Source organism: Diospyros lotus, chromosome 2, assembly GCF_014633365.1.
Source record: "Diospyros lotus cultivar Yz01 chromosome 2, ASM1463336v1, whole genome shotgun sequence".
Lineage (NCBI taxonomy): Eukaryota > Viridiplantae > Streptophyta > Magnoliopsida > Ericales > Ebenaceae > Diospyros > Diospyros lotus.
The window spans coordinates 37,702,267-37,723,471 of NC_068339.1; the positions used below are offsets into that span (position 1 = coordinate 37,702,267).

At 35.8% G+C, this 21,205-nt stretch overlaps 1 protein-coding gene across 4 annotated transcripts; it reads left to right on the forward strand.

Moving 5' to 3' along the window:
• Positions 1–7,561: 7,561 nt before the first annotated feature.
• Positions 7,562–18,996, forward strand: LOC127795692 (uncharacterized). 4 transcript variants are annotated; one of them, XM_052327530.1, is made up of 6 exons: positions 7,562–7,777; positions 7,867–7,913; positions 11,688–11,773; positions 12,942–13,128; positions 14,425–14,582; positions 18,524–18,996. In XM_052327530.1, exons 4-6 carry the CDS (start codon positions 12,957–12,959, stop codon positions 18,629–18,631), a joined length of 438 nt encoding a protein of 145 aa, XP_052183490.1. In that variant the 5' UTR covers positions 7,562–7,777; positions 7,867–7,913; positions 11,688–11,773; positions 12,942–12,956; the 3' UTR covers positions 18,632–18,996. The 4 variants fall into 4 exon arrangements, with proteins under 4 accessions (XP_052183490.1, XP_052183489.1, XP_052183491.1 ...); XM_052327529.1 differs by lacking the exon at positions 11,688–11,773 and having other exon boundaries at positions 7,563–7,777; XM_052327531.1 differs by lacking the exon at positions 11,688–11,773 and having other exon boundaries at positions 7,563–7,777; positions 7,871–7,913.
• The last annotated feature ends 2,209 nt before the right edge of the window (positions 18,997–21,205 follow it).

A 21,205-nucleotide genomic window follows, 5' to 3' on the forward strand; every position in this document is an offset into this window, starting at 1 on the left:
GAAGAGATTGAGAGCATTTGGAAGCATTTTGGGTAAGTTTTATGGTCGATTGAAGCTTGGCCGAAGTCAGGTGGCGGACCGCCATTGGCCGTTTAGGGCCTTTTCCAGTGGCCTTTCGGCCTGAGAATGGTGCCATCTAGATCAACTTGCAAAGGTCTTCAAGGGGGTGCCCTTATTTCGGTCATCGGAGAAGTCGGCGGCGGCCGGATCTAAGGAAGAAGACGATGGCGCGTGGTTACACACGCCAGCTTTCACACGCAGACATGCGCCAGGCGCGTGAGGGCGTGTGTGATAGGGGTATTAGGGTATTTTTCTTCAGTTATTTTTATTTAATTATTTTAGGATTTATTGTGTTGGAATATTTGAAAAAAATGTTTGAAGAGATAATTATTTTGGAATCATCGAGGGAAAAATTGGGAGAAAATAGAGGAAATTATGAAAAAATTGAGGAAAATGGATTTCAATGCTTCCTTAATTAAATATGGTGTTTAGGAAGTGTGGTGGCTCGAGGTTGAGTGTAAGTTTAAGTGATTGCGATTTAGCACGCAAATCGAGGTGTTACACAATGATCGAGACATTCCGAATGCGTTCGAGGTGAGTGGTCTGACTCTAGTTTTACCCTTGTTTTGGAAATGTCTTGGTGTGAGTGTAGCAAGTTCAGGTGAGCGGTCTTACCAGAACTTGGGATGCTATGCTTATGCATTTTATTCATGTATATATGGCATCATTTGCATATTGATCATGTGGTATATTGCATAAACTGTTTTTACTTATAAAAGAGTCGGTGCATGGCGTGTGATTTTCATATCATCTGGGCAATGGTTTTTCGTGTCATTGTTGGGTCCATATGGGACGGGATGGGGTCTTTTTGAGAATGGGACAAGATTAATCCAAGTGAACGAGTGACACGGTAGGGCACTCGAGAGATTAAGTATGTCGCGGCAAGATCAACCCCAACGGTGTGTGGAATGAATTTTCCACCGGAGGTTGAGTATGTCAGGGAGATTTCTCAAGTTATACGTGTTGCATGTTGTTGTTGTCTATGTATGCCATGCTCGTATGTCTTTCATGCATTATGTAAACTGTTCATGCCATCACTTAAATGTTTTATCATCTAATCTAGGTTATGCCCCTGGAACATTCAAACGTTTCAGTTAGGGACTGCTGCGAGGGCGAGGACGTGGCCAGTTGAGACCTACGATGTTTAGCTTGCTAGTTATTGTATCACTTTGAAAGCTTTAGTATGTATTCTGGTTATGTATGAACAGTTGAATGATAATGTTGTTATCATTTGGTAGTTTTGTAATAAGTGTTTCGGTGTAGAAACACCTTGTACAAACTCGTGGTAGGCTACGGTATTTTGATATTAATGTATCCGCTGCATTATAATATGTCTCCTTTAGTTGTTAAGATTATTGATTTTGTTAGTTAAACGGGCAAGATTGGGGTTCTCGAAATTCATTGTCTGCATGTGGAGATTGTTCTTGAAATCACCGCGCGTGATGAATTTGAATTTTTTCTTTCTAAAAATACCCTTATAATGACACGCCCGACGAGGCGGGGTGTTACAACTAAGATCTCTCTCTTCCTTCTATAATCCCTTGCCTTTGGAAGAAGTGCTCTCCTTAAGCTCCCAAAATTCTATCCATATTCTTCTTCTCAATTTTTTGTACTTACATGTTAGAAATTAGAAGAAAACTTTAATTTTCAAACCTTATATACCCCTTACTGTTTACCTAGTTGCCTTTACTTGAGGGCCTATTTATCCGTTTCATGGGGTTTTTTAGTTTATAAAGATTAAGTGACATCTTGCAAATTTGCCCATTTTTCTTTTGGTTTTCTCCCCTTACTTTCCTAATTTTTCTAGGCTTTGTTAGTTGGTTAATTAGGATAAACATCAGTCTTAATCCCCTAATCACCTCTTATTTTAGTTGGTTTTCATTTTCTCCTTTTTTCCCTTTCAGATTTTGCCCAAACTTTTTAGAAATAAATATTAAAAGACTTTATAGTCTCGTATTCTTGGTTGTTTTCTAATTTTTTATCAATTTAACCAAATCATGAATCATAATAATTTATCAATTTTAACCCTTAAAATTGTTTCATTGATTGGTTATCGATGCCCAAAAATCATGTAATAAAATCTCCAAGATCATAGCTCAAAATGTAGCTTTAATTCAAACTTTTTTTTTATCAATTTAACCAAATCATGAATCATAATAATTGATCAATTTTAACCATTAAAATTGTTTTATTGATTGGTTATCGATGCCCAAAAATCATGTAATAAAATCTTCAAGACCATAGCTCAAAATGTAGCTTTAATTCAGACTATTAGTAAAAATTTTCACTAGTTTAGTTGACCAATCTGTCTAGTTTAGCTGACTAAACTAGTTCACTGTGCAGAGATGAATACTTATGCCTTAGTTTTGTCAACCAAATTGATCCATTTGGTTGACCAAACTAGTCCAGCCAATTCTTTTCCTCTCAATTTAGTCAATCAAGGTTGCTAAGTTTTCATATTTGGTCAACTAAAGATGCCTCTCATGGTATTTTTTTCCCCTTCTTTCATATTTATTTGCTTTCTTGATCTCTTAACCATCTTTTATACCTAATTTAAGCATAAATTTCCCATATGATTGTCTGGTTTAAATCCCTACCAAGTCTATCTGGCTTGATTGCGTCTTGTTCAAATAGGCTCCAATGTTCAATTTGTTTCAGGATTTAATTAATTTGAGCGACAAAAACTGTCATTACAAAAAAGGGTGACTCATCAAGAGCAAGGGACTCAACAAGTAAATGAAAACATATAATGTCCAATAGGAGGGAAGATCTAGAAAACATGTGGGTCACAAAACATGTTTAGTTTTATAATAATATATAATACAAATACCAAGTATGATAGTTAATGTAGTAATATCTATCTGCATAAGTAAACTGAAAAAAACAAAACACGAAGTCAGTTTATTAAGTTTAAAAAAAAAAAAAGTGATATCAAAATAAAATTAATTACTAAATATTTCAAGGCATGTTAAGTTAAAAATTATTTATATAATTAAAGACGTTCAATTATATTAAATGATTTATACAAGTGTTCTTTATTTTTCTATGTTTGTTATTGAAAGAAAATTGAAAACTTAAATAAATTAAAAGAAATTTGTGAAGTTTTATCTCTTACAAAAATTATTTGTAACATCCTGATATTTCGGGAACAAATAATAATTACTAATTTTGGTATTTGAAGTGATTTATGATTTATTATAATTTTGTAGATTTGAATAATTTAATGGGAGAATTAATTATTGTGTTCGGGGTGATTATTAAATATTTGTGTATTTAAGAAAAAATATTAATTTATTTGTTTTAAAAGAAATTGGCAGGTAGTTGTTGAAAAATTTAGGGTATAAGAGTTATTACTAAGTGGGATGTGTAAGCTAATTCTCGAAAATTGTGGGTGTTAAGTGTAAATTTCATAAATGGGTTGTGGCTTCTTTAAAATTAATTGTGTGCATATAATGGTTAAGGGGGAAGTCGGAGGTCGGAGGTTCAAGCTAGAGGCTGTTTGTGTACGTTGGATGAATTTTACTGGAATTTTCCATCCAATGGCGCTCTAAAACTTCACCATTTCATGTGAGGCGTGGGGCAACAGCTGACTGCCATGTGGCCACGTGCAACCGCCCTATTTTTTGCCTTTTTAAGCCCGAATTTAGTGTGCAATTAACCAAATTGAACAACAAACTAAATAAGGAAATAAGGAGAGAGGAAGACACGCATAGAGGCTAGGCTAGGCTAGGAAATGGGAAAATTTGAAGAAAAAATCGGTTTAATCGAAATTTAAATAGTTAGGTAAGTGGGGGAAAATATATTAGAGATTCTTAACGGTTGGAATTTAATTTAGAATGCGATTTTAGTAATTTTCTAGTAAATTATATTATTTTCCAACGTGTGACCAAAACTATTGGTATATTCCGAGAAAAGGCAAATTCTATCCTTCTAATCTTGTTGTGACAAGCTCTTTACTTCCTTTACAAATTTCCTTCAATTTACAAATTCCATTTACTCCCTTAATTCGATTCGATTTTGAGTATTATTTATTTGAGCTATGGATTTCTTTAGTGTAATTTAAATTAAATTAAATAAGAGACTTCTGAGATTTTATTTGGTAAATGCTTACGGGGTATTATATCGCCCTTATTTCCTTGGGAATGATACCAAACCAATTTGGGACTAGGTTCCTAGAAGGTTGGTGGGATTTTGTTGTGGTTATGGATTTTCGCAGGTGTAAGTCGTGGTAATGCGGTGCAAGAGCTGTTGACTAACGAGGTAAAGTGTCGACCGTTTGGTGACATTGGAGAGAAGCATCAACCGAGCTGAGGCTGGTTGTCGACTGGTTGCCTTAGTTACTGATTGTCAACCGGTGCCTGATCACTATTGATTAGCTTTGCCGTTGTGTGACATACTGCATGGCATTGTAGTGCATGGGATTGGGCTTGCATCATTAGGGGAACATAAGTTATGTGTGCTTGGACACGTAAATCCTAGATTGATTAGGTGCACAAGCATTGCATTGGATGTGTTTTCTTATATGGGCGAAGCATGGCCTGATGCCTAACTTATAGGGGCCAATCTATCACGTTGATGCTTACTACGTTATTACATTTATTATTTGTTGTATTGCAAAGCTCCGTTATAATGTGGTATGGAGTTAACCCTCAATAGCTATAAATGGAGCTGGGCTCCGGGTAGCTACGACTCGAAAACTCTGGCATGTGGATTATGTTGTGAGGGCATTGCATGGTTTCGTTATGATGTGGTACGGAGTTGGTCCTCTATAGCTATGAGTAGAGCTGGGTTCTGGGTAGCTATGACTCGAGAACTTTGGCATGTAGATCACGTTGTGAGGGCCTCGGGCTCATGTGGATTATGCCAGCTAATTTGTGGCTACAACAGGTTTGTATGCTAAGACTTGAGTGCCATGTTGTGCATTTTTTATGTAGGCCCCAAGGACCAATATGTGCATTGGTATATATTTATGTTGAGGATTGGATAATTTGGTGCATGGCACGATGTGACATTATCAGTTGTAGCATTGCATTCTGTGAGGCATATTCTAGGTAAGTGATTTATTCCCAGTCTTATAATTATTTTTCCTATTATACTTGCTGAGACTTGTGGCTTACTTTGTTTTGTCATCATTCTAGGTGTGGAAGATAATATTGAGGATGGATCATTTGGCGTGTCGGTCTTAGGTGGTTATGTATACAGGGCAATCCAAACCAAAAAATCTCTAAGAGTGAGTTATAATTAAGGGCTCAGATGTTGTGATTTGTTAGATTTAACTGGGTGATGTTATGTTGTGTATGAGAAATCCTCTAAAATGTGTATTTTTAATTAGTTTGCTTTTGTTGTTGTATAATTGTGGATTAAAATTTCAATCCATGTATTTAAGTTATATTAGTGTTTGTAAATAAAAATTAAGGAAATTTTAGGACATCACATTATTTGAAAAATATAAAATAAAATAAAATGCTAATAAATAAAATTTAAATTAATAATCATCTCAGTTTTACCATTAGTTACATTAACGTTATTAAATTAGTATGCTCTTTTAGTTTTTATTTTTGTTTTTGAAATAACTTTTTTATTAAATTAAATTAAAGTTATTAAATGATAGAAAATGTTCAAAAAAATTATAAATTCAAAAATATTTAAATTTGTAAATAATTTCAAAGACTTCAAATTTCAAGAAATTTATAAACTCTTATAAATTCAAAAATTATTTAAAAGACTTCAAATCAATAAATAAAATGGGTTTCGTTCATTGTCTTTATATATCTTAATATTGTTATAATAATTTCAAAATCACATTGATTCACATTAAAATCACTAAAATGAATTCTTTTTCTATTATCTTATTTTTATTATAATATAATATATTTTTGTTGTGCTAGAGTAAAATTAAAAGAATTTTAAAGTTTTATGAATTATTGTTGTTAAAATATAATAATAAATTTATAGTTGCAAGATCATATTTGTCTTTAACTTATAATTTCCAGGAAACCTATAAAATAGAAGACAATCAGGAGAGCAAGATGTGTTTTCTTGCAAATCTTTTGTTACTTATAATAGTTTTAGTAAAAAAATAGAAAAATATTTAAATAACTTGTATAGGAGTTCTTACGTACCTCGATTGGAGGGATAATTCTTTATTTATAGAGATTAAGACTGACAAGTTAATGAGCATTCGCATGTTCTGGGACTTTTTGTCTTTGATATTTAAGCAAATATCTTTGAGATGAACTAATGCATTCTCGATGAGTTATAATCTAAAGGGTCTCCTAAAAATTGTATCTCTAAAGCCCGAGATAGGCACTTGGGAAGATCTCTCAGGGACTATTATGTTAGGAAAGTCTCCAAGACTACTCTCTTTAGGTTTCTTTCTCTTAGAGGTGTCTTAGGTTTGGGTCTAATTCATTTTCTTGAACACAATAACAAATATAATTAAATTTATTTAAATAAAAAAAACACTACTATTATTTTATAAGTCTTTGAACTAAGATAAAACACTAACAAATTGTTAGAAATATAAAACATTTTACTAACTACCTATTATGATTTTAAAAATTTGACTATAATTTAAAAATAATTAATTTATTAAAAATAGTATTTGAAATTATATGTTAAAATTATAAAAAATTAATATAATTTTCTATAAAAAAATAATTTATACATTTAAGCCTACACATTGTGTGAGCTTACTATCTAGTTTAATATATATATATATATATATATGTATATGTGAATATAAAATTAAACATTGTGTGAGCATAAATCAGATTGTTGGATTACTTATTTATTTATTATTCTTAATTAAAATAAAATTAAAGATGATTCTCACTAGAATTTACAATAATAAACTTCACTTAAGAAGAGTGTTCAAATTTATTATTGCTTGGCAACTATTATAAATTTAGTCAAATTTCTTATGAGAATTTTTTTTTGCAAAAGTGACTAACAAATAATATTTTCAAAATAAAGCGCAAGCTGTTATATAATTATCTAATTTTTTAAATTAAATTATAAAAATATGAAGAAAAATAAGACTAACTAACGAGTTTCTCTAACGAAAGCAAATGAATTTTGAACGATTTGAATTATTGGTCACATACACAATCACGGGACAAAAAATGTGTAAAATCCACAGCCTAAATGCCCTTTATTGATGTCAATGTGCAGAGAGAGATTTTTGTTTTATCTCTTTAAAATATTGGGAGTGATAAAAAAAAAAAGAAAATAAAAGAAAAGAATGGTAACTGCTCAGCAGTTAGTTTTGGCTCTGTGAGTTCTTTATGGGTAGGTCGGGTCTGATTAGAATCCAAATCCAGATTTAGATCTAATTTCTTACATAAATGACACTAACAATCAGGGGCGGATCTAACCCCTGGGCAGATCCACCCCTGATTTGAAGCCCAACCATTTTTTTTTAAATGGATTTTTTGACCTAAAAAAATAATCCAAGCCCACCCCCAATCAGGGCCCAACCCCAAATCTATTGCCGCCCCCCCGGGGAAACCCTTCCAAACAACCCCTTCTGCAAACCCTTCTCCCTCTCTCGCGCTCTCGCTCGCTCGCCCTCGCTGCCTCTCTCTCTCTCTCTCTCTCTCTCTCTCTCTCGCTCTCGCTCGGTAGCTGGGGAGGTCGCATCTGTGGCTCTCTTGCTCTGGCTGGGTCGCTCGCCTCTCTGCATTGCCATTGGGGCACTTTGGTTCAATCTTTTGAGGTTTGGTTCAATCTTTGGTGTTGTGTTCGGGTTCAATACCAGTGGAAAAAAATCTTTTGGTTCAATCTTTGGTGTTGTGTTCTTGGCAGGCAGGCAGTGGGCATCCCTTCATACTCTAGAGACTAAGAGACTAGAGGTAAGTTAATTTATTTGATTATGTTATATTTAATGTGTATTTCTGTTTTGTTTTGGCTAATTTAACACCTATGATGGGTTTAGGAATTAAGACTTTAGGGTTTAACAACTGCATTTGGCTTTTTGCTAATTGTTATTTGACTACTGCATTTAGTTAGGAATTGCCCTGGCTGGGATTTCTTAATTGTGATTGAATATTTGAATTGTCCTGGCTGAGATTGTTAATTGTGATTGAATATTTGAATTTCCCTGGCTTGGGATTTTGTTAGCTGTGATATACGGGTCTATTTATTGTGTCATTTTATAAGGGATTTGTATTGCACATTTTTTTGTATTTTGTTGTTTTTTGCTTTCTCCTTTTAAGTTAATGAATTATATTAAATATGCATGTAAAGCTCGTTAAACTCTCATTTTGTCTTTTTGTTTTTCTCCTATTGGTGAAGCTTAAGGTTGGAAATTTTTTTTGAAGCCCCCCCAAGTAAAAAATCCTAGCTCCACCCTTGCTAACAATGATTAACTACCTTGTTTGTATTTCTAACTTCACTACACTTACGTCATAATGTAGTAACATGCATAACAATTATACTTAAGGGATCCTAATAATATATCGAATGTGGTTAAGGGTGTGCAAATAGTCGGTTTAGTTATCGAACTGATCGAAATCCAATAACCAAAAAAATCGAATTGCTATAAAATATTGAACTGACCCAATCAAACAAATAAAAAAACTGAACTAACTGAAAACCGAAAAAATCGAACAAAAATTGTAAAAACCAAACTGACTGAATAAACCAAACAAACTCAAAAAAAGGAACAAATCAAAATAATTTTCAGCCTTATTGTTGCTGCCGGCCACTAAGTCAGCCGATGATTCTAATGATCGGAATTGGTCATTGAATTTCCCCAATCGTGGCGGTTCATATATCAAAAAATAAATTTGATCCAACGGTTGATTTTCTGTAGATCTAAAATTAATTTTATTGTCAAAACTTGCGTTTCTAAAAAAAGGTCACTAGACACTATACACGGTGGATTTCGACGATCGGAACTGATCATTAGATTAACGTTGGCTTAGCGATTCACATACCCAAAAATTAAAAGGATATAATGATCGGATTTAGTAGATCTAGGTTTTAATGTCTATAATACCTACCTTATTCATGTGTGTATGTACTAGAAAACTAAGAAGGTCACTGGAAACCTTACTGAATGGGTCGAATCCCATATGCCGTAAATCGCTAAAGGAAACAAAGGCGGCGTTTGAGGCAATGGTGGTTGTCGAGGTGGCATCAATGGGAAAGCATGGTGGTGTGACTTGTTCGATGAAGTCAGCGGCTTGTAGTGGGAGGAAATAGTCGAATGGAGAAAGAAATGTTAGTAGCGATAGGAATAGGACTTGCCGCGGTCGGTGTCGGAGGTAGAAAAGAAGGGTCAGTTGTTAGGAACTCGGGATTAGTTGGAGACGATGAAGGGAGATGAAGAGGAAGAGGAAGGCGGGAAGGTTAAAGGATCGGTTCGGTTCTTCCATTGTTCGGTTCTTCTTCTTTTATTTTGGGCCAAAAATGACGTCATTTTGTAACTTTGGTCAGTTCGGTTATTTCAGTTATTTTCAACACAAAAACTGAAGTGAAACCGATTAATCGAAATTTCTAAAAAGAAAAACGAATTGAACCAAATTTTATCAAAAACCAAACCGAACTGACAATTTCGGTCGGTTCGGTTATTTCGGTTAAACCAAAATTTTGCACATCCTTAAAGGTGGCTAAGTAATTTTCAAATAAATTAGGTAAATACAATAGTATAGGTAGGCTTGGTTAAGGATGTAATTGAACTTAAAGAGTTTCATTAGTCAAGATGTGTTGGGCTTTTGTTAAGACAAATGTGGGCTAAAAAAATTATAAATCATGGGCTTAAATAATTTTAATAAATAGTAAGTTAAGGTTGGGCTTTTGCGCCCAAAAATTGTATTTACAAATATGGGCTCACGATCCAAAATGTTCATTTCAAGGAACAAGGCCCAAGTAGATGCAATTATTCAACTAATCTTTTTCCTTCATAAATATATATATATATATAAAGTAACTAAAATAAAATAACACAATAACCAAATTTCTACATTCAAATAATTATAATATTAGAATGTGGTAAGGCTATATCTATAACGAAACACCCTGTTACACCTATACCCAAATTGTTTAGAACACCTATAGCCAAACACCTTAACACAAGGGTTAAGGTTTTAAACTAGTGTGTTTGTGTTTGTACGTGTATTAGGCCATCTCCAATGCATTTTCCTATCCCAATCCCTATTATATTATAAACAATTCACTCCCTATTTTGATTTTGTCTCGAAAACTATGCGTGCTCCAACCACACTCCCTATTCTTTTCTATATTTCACTCCGTATTTTATTTAGTTATTAATAAACTTTTATTCTATTTATTTTACCTTATTTATAATTTTCACTACTATAAAAATTAATAATTCTCACTACATATAATCAATAATCAAATACACGTATATACAAAATTATTAATCAAATACACAAAATAATTAGATACATACATACACATAATCAATACTCAAATATACAAAATAATCAAATACACGTATATACAAAATAATCAAATATACAAAATAATCAAATAAATAAAACATTTTGGAAAAAATCATAAGCCTTTTTGTTGGAGGATGATGAATAGCAAGCCGATTTGCTCGTCAATAGCCAAGTCGCTCAAGCACCCGCCACCAATTGTTCACCACATCACCGCCATTGGCTTTCGTCGATCATTATTCTATAGGTTGCTGCCATCGCTTCCGTCAATTGTTTAGCACATCTTCTCCGGATCTACTCTCATTGCGTCTGCAACTTCTGCCGACGGTCAATTTCATCTTCACCAAGCCAAATCGGCCATCTTGCAGTGTTGATAGCCGTTGTTGTGGGGAGAGATGGTGAATGTGGCTGGGCAGATTTGAATCGCCACATGAGGTGATGGTTTTGAGCTTCACCAATTTTTTGGTGATGGCGAGCAGTGTTGGAGGCAAGGATTTGGGTTTGGATCGCTACATTTGGCTTGGTGATCAGAAATGGCAATCTCGTTGGAGATGGCCTCAGTGTATTTCTTTCAAATTTATTGCTATCATTACTATAGGAACTACTGTAATACTCCTTGGATATTGTTACCCACAAGTTGCTTTGTTAAAACAAAGAGGTCGTCATAACAATAAAGGTTGTGGCATAAAACTAAAGGAAAATTGTGTAATGTAACACGGAAAAGTATTATATAATTTATAAAGGGAGTATAATATACTTTGAATGATAAGTATTATACTGTACGAGTACATTATAATTACTCAACTATTCTCGGGTCTTGTTTGGATTGAAGTGGGGTAAGACTGAAAACATGAAAAGTGTTTGATAAGTTGATCAAATTGACTTAAGTTTTAATCATAATTATTTAGTAAATCACATAAATCAAGTGGAGTGGAGTTTTGATTATAATTATTTTAGTCATCTAATAGGCCTAAACTAAGTTAAGTTAAATTGAATTAAAATTTAACAAAAACACTAATACCCTATTTAGTAATGAACTATACTCAACGGCCCTAAACTCAAACTGAAACAGTGAAACCCCAAAACCCCTAATTGTATACCCTCCTTTTTGTCTCTCTCTGCTCTCCAGTAACCTAACTCTATTCTTTCGATTTCTCTCCCTCTCTCTGAATCTCGCACTGGTTCTGTCAACCGAATGCCGCTGCTGCCATCCCTTTCAAGTGTCTTCGACGCCTCTCCCATTTTGTATCCTAAGGCATCTTTCTCATTTCAGTCCTCTCGTCTCGATCTTGCATGGACATGGTCAGGTATGATACATCAATGCATTTGATTTGAGATTCTGATTCTGAGCATGATTGTATGATACAACATAAATTGATACTATGATTTAGGTTTTTAATCCTTAGGTTCTTTTGAACGTCTACTCACAAAATTTGAGGCCATACTTGTGATGTTCGTTGGTGAATGTCAAAACGTTTGTGCTGTTCGGCCAAAAGGCGAGTAACCTAATGTGATGTTTGTTTGGTGATGGCAGAGAATGAATTAAGAAAAAAAAAAACCAAATATGTTTTGAGACAGTATCTGCATTAGCACACAAAGATAGGCAATCCACAGGACAGAGTTAAATGTGTTCTGTCTCCACAAAGTTGTTTTACTTTTGCAGTGAATATTAAGAATTTTGAGCATGTTCGAAAAATAAACCTGTTTTTATTGTTGTTGATGTTACTGCTGTTGTTAAGCATGTTTAAAAATATGCTAGTTTTGACGTTATTGCTGTTTGTTTTTAACAAGCGACCTAGTTGGCATGAAGTAATTTGGTAAGCTTTGTATAGGTTGTTGAAGAGGGTCTTTAGATGGTAATTTTCTGAAATAGCTCTCTTTGCATTTCCACATGATGTTATGGAGCATTACTTTTCTGTATTGTCCTATTAGTAAACTCTGCAAGTTAGTTACATTGGTTTTTACCCCTATTTTCCAGCATAGTGTCAAGAGACTAATGATTTTCTAAATGTTGTTCTGCGACCTATATTTTCAACACTAATTCTAGACAAAAGTTCATCTGCTAAACCTAGGACCTAACATGTTTGATTTTGCAGTATACCTATACCATAAAGGATATGCCACGTAATGTTGTTTACTTAATCAGGGAATGAGTTGAACGGTCACTCCTTTTCCAAATGCCTGTAGCCCAAAAAAGCAAGGGAACTGAATCTAGAGAAGTAAGAGAATCACGGGTCCTTCCTATGCCCCCCCCCCCCCCCCCCGCAACCCCCAAAAAAAAGAAGCAAGCCTTAGCAAGGCATGTTGACCGAGGCTAAGTGATAAAGAAAACCTTCTAATCCTTTTGGTAGTGAAAACCTTATATTTTTATATTACTTCTACTTTATTTTGGGATGACATGTCATTTGATCTTTAAATTCTCTATTTCCAATTTGTTCTTTTTCACAAGTTTCATTAACAATTTGTATTACACAGAAACCATTCATTGTGATGTTCCTTTCAAGAGTTTTTGGAAGGACACTCCTTGCTGCAGCCAAGTCAGAAACTTCTGCCGCTGCCGCTGCCACTGCCGCTTCTTCTACTGCTAGGACAGGTTACAACCCTCTTGAAGAGTTTTTTGAGGCAGATAGAAGCCCGGATGATGACAAACCAGTTGTATATGGTAGACCCTTTCCCCTTATTACTAATTTTTCTCTGCTTATGAGTATTATATAAGTTTTTTGCACATATTCAGGTAATATGATTTCAATTCTCTGAATTCAAGAACAACAATAATAATCACAAGCCTTAATAACATTAGATGGGGTCAATTGTCCAAAGAAGCCCTCAAAAAAGAAAGTTCTCTACTTCTTAATCATCATCATCATCATCATCACAAGCCTTAATCTCGTTATTGGAGTTGGCTCTGTGAATTCTAGATCTCAATTTGTGTCTATAATCATGTTGAAGGATGTGATGATAGTTGTGTAGGTGGATGCAACTCTACTTTTTTATTTGGGCTACAACTCTGATGAGGAGGAATACACTCAGGTCGGAAGGAGTAATACTCTATCCCCACAGGCAGAGTTAAAGTGCTCTATTTCCTACGAGAAAAAATCAACGGGACAACATACTGATTAATTAAATGGCTACTCCTATTCAGTTTTTAAGCAGGATTGGAAGTTTGAAGGTGCTGCCATTGTTTCATATTCCAAAAGGTATAATAATTCAAAGGTTATCGGTGGCACTCATGAAAGATTCAATCAAAAAAACGAAATAAAGGAGACAATTAGTCTCAAGCCAAGACAAAAGGAAAAAAGAAAAAAGAAAAAATAATAAGTGATGTAAAATAGGATATAACTAACTTAGGAAGCCTTTGTTGTGGTTGACTACATGCAAAAACCCAACATTGTGCTATTCTCAAATGCATTATTATAATGAATTTTATGTTTCTTTTTATAATGTGGAAACAAGTGATTATATTTGAGTGCTTTGTATTGTTTCAAAACAAGTTTCATGTTGTTCTCCAAGGGAATGGAAACATTTCAGCAGTTTTGCTGCAAAAAAGCAAATTTTATTCCTTGCTTTAAGGCAGTTTTCTTCAATACATTAGTCCTTATAAAATAATTCATTGGCTCTTTCTATAAATGTATTATTGACAAAATATCAAAAATATATAGAAGGACAACAGTTATTGAAATTTAAATACTAATTCTGTTTGAGTTATCCATTTAAATATTATTAATTATATAAGAATAATTTTATATCCTAAAATCTTATTCCATTTTACTACAAATATAGAAAACATTCTGATTTATGCTTTTGGTATGTCTTCTCAAAATTCATGCATATTGTTATTACTCACACATGCTTCAGATTGCTTTTACGATGTGAGAACACTGTCCTAAAACTTTTTTGAACATATTTTTAGGGTGTGATTCTGTCTATGCACATAGCATTTATGCTTTATTTATTTCAGGACGAAGTTGGAAGGCTTCTGAGCTCCGTCTTAAATCATGGGACGATCTCCATAAGCTGTGGTATGTTCTATTGAAGGAAAAGAACATGCTGATGACTCAACGCCAGATGCTTTATGCACAGAACCTGAAGTTTTCTAATCCAGAGCGTATCCCCAAGGTATAACTCTCTTTTGTTGTTACCTTTTGGTACAGTCATTACAATTTTTTTTCATATCCTCAATACATTAAAATTTCTTGTGATTCACTGGTTATTGAATTGATTGACCTTATGATTTTCCTCCCAATGTCCTTCTGTGTGTTGTTATTCTGGCTTTCGTTAATTTTGTGAAATTGTCACCTAGAAACGGGTAGGAACTTTAACAACATATTAACAGATTAGAATTACTTACTGTTGCATGCAAATAATTCCTGATTTTCTTTGCTTTTATACAGGAGATCAATTCTAAAAGCTTTTTACACAGAAAATACTAAGAAATCTAATTTTAGTAAAAATACATTAATTGAGTATATAAATCCTATTTCTTCCAGCTCTGTTGGATGCATTTGTTTGATGTTTTTCAAACCTCTGTTACCATTATTATCATCCTCTGTTCTGTCTGTGCTTGCTTTTCTCTTTTTGAGAAGTGAGCCATCTCCTTGTAGTTCTTTTTTTTATTGTCTAATTATATTTGGTGCCTTTTTATTTTTAAATTGAATAAAGATAAAGATATTGGTTGAAGAACAAAATTCCGAAGTATGCTCAATGTCATGAGCTTGAGGGCATTCCTAAATAAACTCTATACTATAGATGCATTAGACAGTGTACTTAGCGGTTACCACTTTAGATGCTTGTATCTCCTATTTGGTTACGCCTAACAAACCGAGCGTGATAGCCTATAAAAGGCATTGTAAAGAGGATGGGAACTATCAATGAAGTATTTGGTTCTCTTTCTCTCTTCTTTCAAATTCTCCCTCCAATTCTTCCTAATCTACGACTTTCCAGAATTATCCAAGTCTTTGATCCGAGGCTTAACATTATGGTATCAGAGTCAGCGATCCCCAGTGACGCAACCGTAACTGAGACAAGGTGAATTGTGATTGGAAGTGCGGTCAGTGTGATCTAATCGAGCGATGGCGGAAGGGACGAGGCTCAAGCAATTGGAGTCTAAGATGGAAGCACTAGAGTTTGGGATGACGCAGACACATGAGGCTATCACCCAAAGTAGGGAAGATGTAGCTGCAATTAAAGGAGGAATGTGGGAGGAATTGACAGCCTTTCGAGAGAATATGCAACGAGAGTTGGAAAGATGTAGAGAGGCTATGGACCAGTATGGCTAGAGGATCAACTACATGTTCAACATGATGTCGTCCCTATCACAATTCCGACTGTCATCGGAAGTTCCTCTACGCAATAGCTAATTCGGATTTGGCTGGTCCAGGCATATTGCCAAGGCCTCAAGGAGGATTGGATATCGAGGAGTTGCAAGATATGGGGCTGGGTGTCCAGGTAAGAGATCTAAACCCCCGAGTCAGTAATCACACCCTAATGCCAAGGTTAGTGATACCATGGTTTGACGGATCCAGACCAAGGTGGTGGATCTGACGGTGTGAGCATTTCTTTCAATTCTACAATGTGACTGAAACTCAGAGAATTACCTTGGCAACTGCCTATCTCAATGATACGGTTGACTCATGGTTCCAAGGATGGTTTAGATCTAGAGGAATCACGATGGATTGATTTTGCGGAGGAATTGTGTAAGAGGTTTGGAGAGAAGACATGGTGAACGTGATAGAAGAATTCAATAAACTCAAGCAACATGGGACTGTCATGGAGTATTTAGAGAAGCTTGAAGAGTAAGGAGCCTTGATGTGGAATGCTCAACCAACCCTCACTAAGCAATACTTTGTGTCCAGCTTTCTTAGTGGACGTAAGGACGAGTTGAGATCAATGGTTAAGATGATGTTGCCTGCTACTGTTAGGCAAGCAACAGAGAAGGCCAGGCTATAGGAATTAACTTTGGAAGCTATTTATAGGAAGAACAAGGTCCAAACCTGGATGGTTCCCCAGGTTAGCCTACCCATTGGTGGAAATTCTAAGTCTATGGGAACAGGGATGGCTTCAGGCCTGCCAAAAGGGAACCAACAGGCCTTGATAGTTAGGAATCCAACTATGGAGTAGGGGAGGCAGCTTGGGTTGTGTTACAAGTGTGGGGATCGTTACACCATCAATGCCGAAGACAACTGTTGAACATGGAAGGGGCCGATGAAGAGATGGAAGCAGAGGATGAGGAAGAGGTTAGTGGGGAGGTTGTAGAGGAAACCCCTGAGGAGGACCATGGAGATGAGGGAGGGGGGAGAAATCTCATTTCATGCACTCAAGGAGGGACTTGTAGGAAAAATCATTAAAGTGAAGGGACAAGTACGGAAGAGGAAGATCATGGTGCTGATTGATAGTGGCAGTACTCAACTTCTTGAATGAAGCAACTGCCATTGAATTGGGATGCAAACTCACGGCCACTACCCCTCTATCAGTAACAATGGCTAACGGAAGTAAGATGCATAGCCACTATAAGGAAGTGGGGTTCAAATGGATGATGCAAGGGCAGGAATTCTCTATTGACCTGAGAATTTTGGAGTGATGTGGTCCTCGGGGTGGATTGGATGAGGACAGTGAGCCCCCTGACCTTTGACTTCAACAAATTGGAAGTCACCTTGGACGTTGAAGGAAGGAAACTAACATTGAGTGGCAGCTTGGAAGCAGGCGAGTGTAAAGTGATCACTGGCAAAAGGCTTCAGAAACTCATATCTAAAGGGAAGGGACAGATATCGCAAATGTTTTCCATCCAAGCTATGGGGGTGGATGAGGAAGAACAGGGGAACCGTACTGCCAATGACCTCTTTGAAAAGGTAACATACCCCACTGCTCTACACTCCTTACTTTTTGAATTCAAAGATTTGTTTGCTGAACCCCAAAGGCTGCCCCCAAACAGACCCTTTGACCATTCAATCCTTTGAAACCCAAGTCAGAACCAGTTAACATTCATGCCTACTGTTACCCACCTATCCAGAAGGCTGAAATTGAGAAACAAGTAAAAAGCAATGCTTAACGATTCCGTAATTCAGCCTAGCCAGAGCCCTTTTGCATCCCCCGTGCTTCTTGTTAAAAAGGACTGCTCCTAGCATTTTTGTATAGACTACAGGCAACTTAATGACCCCACCATGAAAAACAAATTCCCTATCCCCTTGATTGAGGACCTGCTAGATGAACTAAAAGGGGCTGCCATTTTTTCTAAGCTAAACCTATGTGTAGGGTACCACTAAATTAGGATGAACCCTGCAGATATCCCAAAAACAGCTTTCAGAACCCACCAGAGCTTATATGAGTTCAAGTTGATGCCCTTTGGGCTCACCAATGCTCCAGCCACTTTCTAGGCCTGATGAACCACTTGTTTGCCCCTTTACCTATGGAAATTCGTACTTGTTTTCTTTGATGACATCTTGGTCTATAGCTTTGATTTGAAACAACACTTGTCCCACCTTAAGACTACCTTTGAAATCCTTAAAACCAACCAGCTATATGTGAAACTTTCAAAGTGTACCTTTGCAAAGAAAGAGATGGAATATTTAGGGCGTATAATCTCGGGTTAGGGAGTCAGCATAGACCCAAAGAAAATTTCAGCCATGTTGGAATGGCCTAGGCCCTCATCTATCAGGGAATTAAGGGGATTCCTAGGGCTAACCGGGTATTAGTCATTATCAATGTGGGGGTGAAATTTTCGTCTAAATGGTTGCCAAATTTCTATTCTGATTAATTTGGAAAAGTAGCCATTTTCCATGCAACTGCCTTGACCTTGTTAAGCTATGCGTTTTATATTTTTTAACTGCTGACTTGTTCCAATCTTTGTAGTTCAATTTGCCATGTCCAGTACAAATTTAAAACTTCACGTGAATGAATTATGCCGTATGATTGTCTGGAATGTGGGTGTGGAAAGGGATATTTAGTGTGTGTTTTAACCATCTGGCTTCAATTTCTTCAATTTCCTCTCTCTTTCTCTCTCTCACGCGCGAGCGCAATATGATTGTTGATTCTGCTGTGGTTGCTGATGGAATGAAATCCAGGTGAGGAAATCTATGTGCCGGATCAAACAAGTGCTTACTGAAAGAGCTATTGTGGAACCGGATTCAAGGAGGTCCGCCGAGATGAAGAGGATGATAAATGCTCTATGATCACTTACAATTTTTGTCTCTTTGTTAATTAGCCCTGACCAGGATTTGATGGTTGAGCGTGATAATGTCTTCTACTTTCTTCTTCTTGTCAAGGTGTAGGATCTAAATCTGTACACACTTGTGATTTGGCCACAGGAATGGATTACTGTTGTGAACTTCGTTTATATTTTTGAGAGATCAGTAGACCCGAGTGCTGGTGAGTGTTGATTCGACTGATATAATAATGCCTAGGCAAGAAATAATGCTTCATAGGATTGGAAACGATTGAAAGAACTTTTTTTGGGGGGGCGTGGATGTATTCCATTTGTTTCATCTTTTTTTTTTTCTTCTTTTTAATAGCATGTACCCTGTTTTGTTTTGATCGACGTGCGATCAATCTCCATCAATCAGTATCCTCTTTTGTGCTGCTTCTTTCAAATACTCACTGAAAACATGCATTAGGATCTGCATATTATGGCACCAATTTCTTCCATCCAGCTGGAAAAATTTAGCTAAGTGCACAGAGGAAGGCTACCCGAGTTGGGATTGACTCTCATGGAAGGCCCTCGATTGTTTGGTCTGAAAACTCGGTTTCAAACGGAATCATAGCCAGATGGGGGCCTTGCATTTCACACTCACTTTCGGATATCCGAATATCAGTAGTCTCTTTGTAAATGCTGTATTGCCTCTGTTTAGGCGGTATTCTGGCGGGCGGCGCTTGTTGTTTGGTACCTTTTCTCTTGTTTACAATTTTTAGTTTTGTCTGAATGTGATGGAAAACAGATCAAGCTGAATGGTTCCTTCTCTGAAAACAATTTGAAAAAATAAAATAAAATAAAATAGACGTTGTTTTTACATTTAGCATTTACTTAAAAGATGAGGAAATGGCACAATTAGGTTGGAGGGCCAATATGGTGACAAAGGACAGAGAATAATGATCTGTTTCCTAACTCCCACTAACTTCTTCTTCTAATTATCTGTTTCATTACTATGACAAGATAATTAATAAAGAGCGTTGTTTGGTGCACTTGTAGTAGTAGATGTTACACTGAAAGCAGGTCAAAATTGAAGCATGTTCTTTCGTTTTGAAGTAATGGGTGGAGGGAGACACCTGACTCTACTTGTGACTAACTGCCTTCCTCTTCTCTATGCTGTGCCCCTCGTTACTTCACTATCTCAATGCTCCTTCACTTTATATTAACATTAATTTCTAACTACTTAAGTTGTTGCCATGGTAAAGTGTTTCTATACAAGATATACAAAGACTGTTCAAGAAAATGATTCTCTTTTAGTTCTCCTGAAGCATTGAGTTCAAGATAATAATAATAATAAAAAAACACACACACAATAAATTAGACTTGTGATATGTTAGGCCTTTTACAGAACAAACCCAGCATGTGACACCATTAACTATTTTCAAAGATGGCAATGGTAGATGGGTTCTTGGAATTGGTAGGATTACACAAATTTGACACGATCATATTTAGAGTCCTCAAAATGTAGGTCAAGCAATTGGATGAACAATATGTCGATATTAATTCGGTGGGTTACGAATTCGATTTTCACTTTGTGTAAGGACAAAGACTCAATTTGTCGATGTTAATTCAGTGGGTTGTGAGTTCGATCCTTATTTTGAACAAGGACAAGGGCTCAACCTGCAATTTATCTCTCCTGTTGTAATTAAGAACACGAGCATTAGAAGCTTTACAAGGGTCATTCATGGAAACAAATGAAATAAATAATTAAAAACAAATTGAAAAACAAAAGCACATGTTGAATGTGTTAATTGAGCTCCTTGCCTTTGCTGTTTTGTGATTGGCCAATGCCCACTGACACACACAAAACAAAACTGGAATTTTGTTTTAAACAAAAAAAAAGAGAGAAAAAGAAGCAATATTTTAGAGGGTTTTTGTATGGTAGGGCCACAAGCACCAAGGTTGATGGGAGTGTTGGAACTACTACTACGTTGCTCATTCCCAAAAGAAAGAGACACGGACTGACACCTCGGCACGAATTCACTCACACCTCCGCCCATGCCGCTGGGGTTGAACTAATCACCGCCCAGCAGATAAAAGAGTCCAAAAGCCCAAGTTTGAGATGTCGGATCAGACCCACAAAATTCGATTCAATACCCACACACACAAAAAAAAAAAAAAAAAAAATTGAAGAATTGAAGTCAAAAAAGACAAACCCACACGGCACACTCAGCCCGCCCTCAGCATCCATCTCACCGGCGGGTGTCTCTATCGCCAGTTTCTGCCAAAAATTGTCAAATTTTCAAAACTAATTCCCTTTTCACCTTTTCCAAATATATATTTACTAAGATACCACTCACATGTAACGCTACACCTAACATCCAGCCTGCGTCTCGCCAAACAAAACCACTTGTGATACATACTTAGTAACTTTAGTTAGTATAGAACCACTCACTTTTCTTACTCTTTATGTTCTATAAAAGCATTTATGACTAATTACTTAAATAAAATTATCTAAATTTTCATGTATATAACACAAGGCTACAAATAGCTCTCGCACAATGTGTAATTTCTTTAGGTACCCTTAATTGTGTGCAAGTTACTTCACTTTATGTAATAT

Excerpts from the sequence above, each read along its gene's own strand:
- LOC127795692 (XM_052327530.1), top strand. The coding sequence starts at position 12,957 with ATGTTCCTTTCAAGAGTTTTTGGAAGGACACTCCTTGCTGCAGCCAAG. Across the intron at positions 13,129-14,424 it reads TGACAAACCAGTTGTATATG|GACGAAGTTGGAAGGCTTCT; the intron begins GTAGACCCTTTC and ends TATTTATTTCAG. Across the intron at positions 14,583-18,523 it reads ATCCAGAGCGTATCCCCAAG|GTGAGGAAATCTATGTGCCG; the intron begins GTATAACTCTCT and ends AATGAAATCCAG.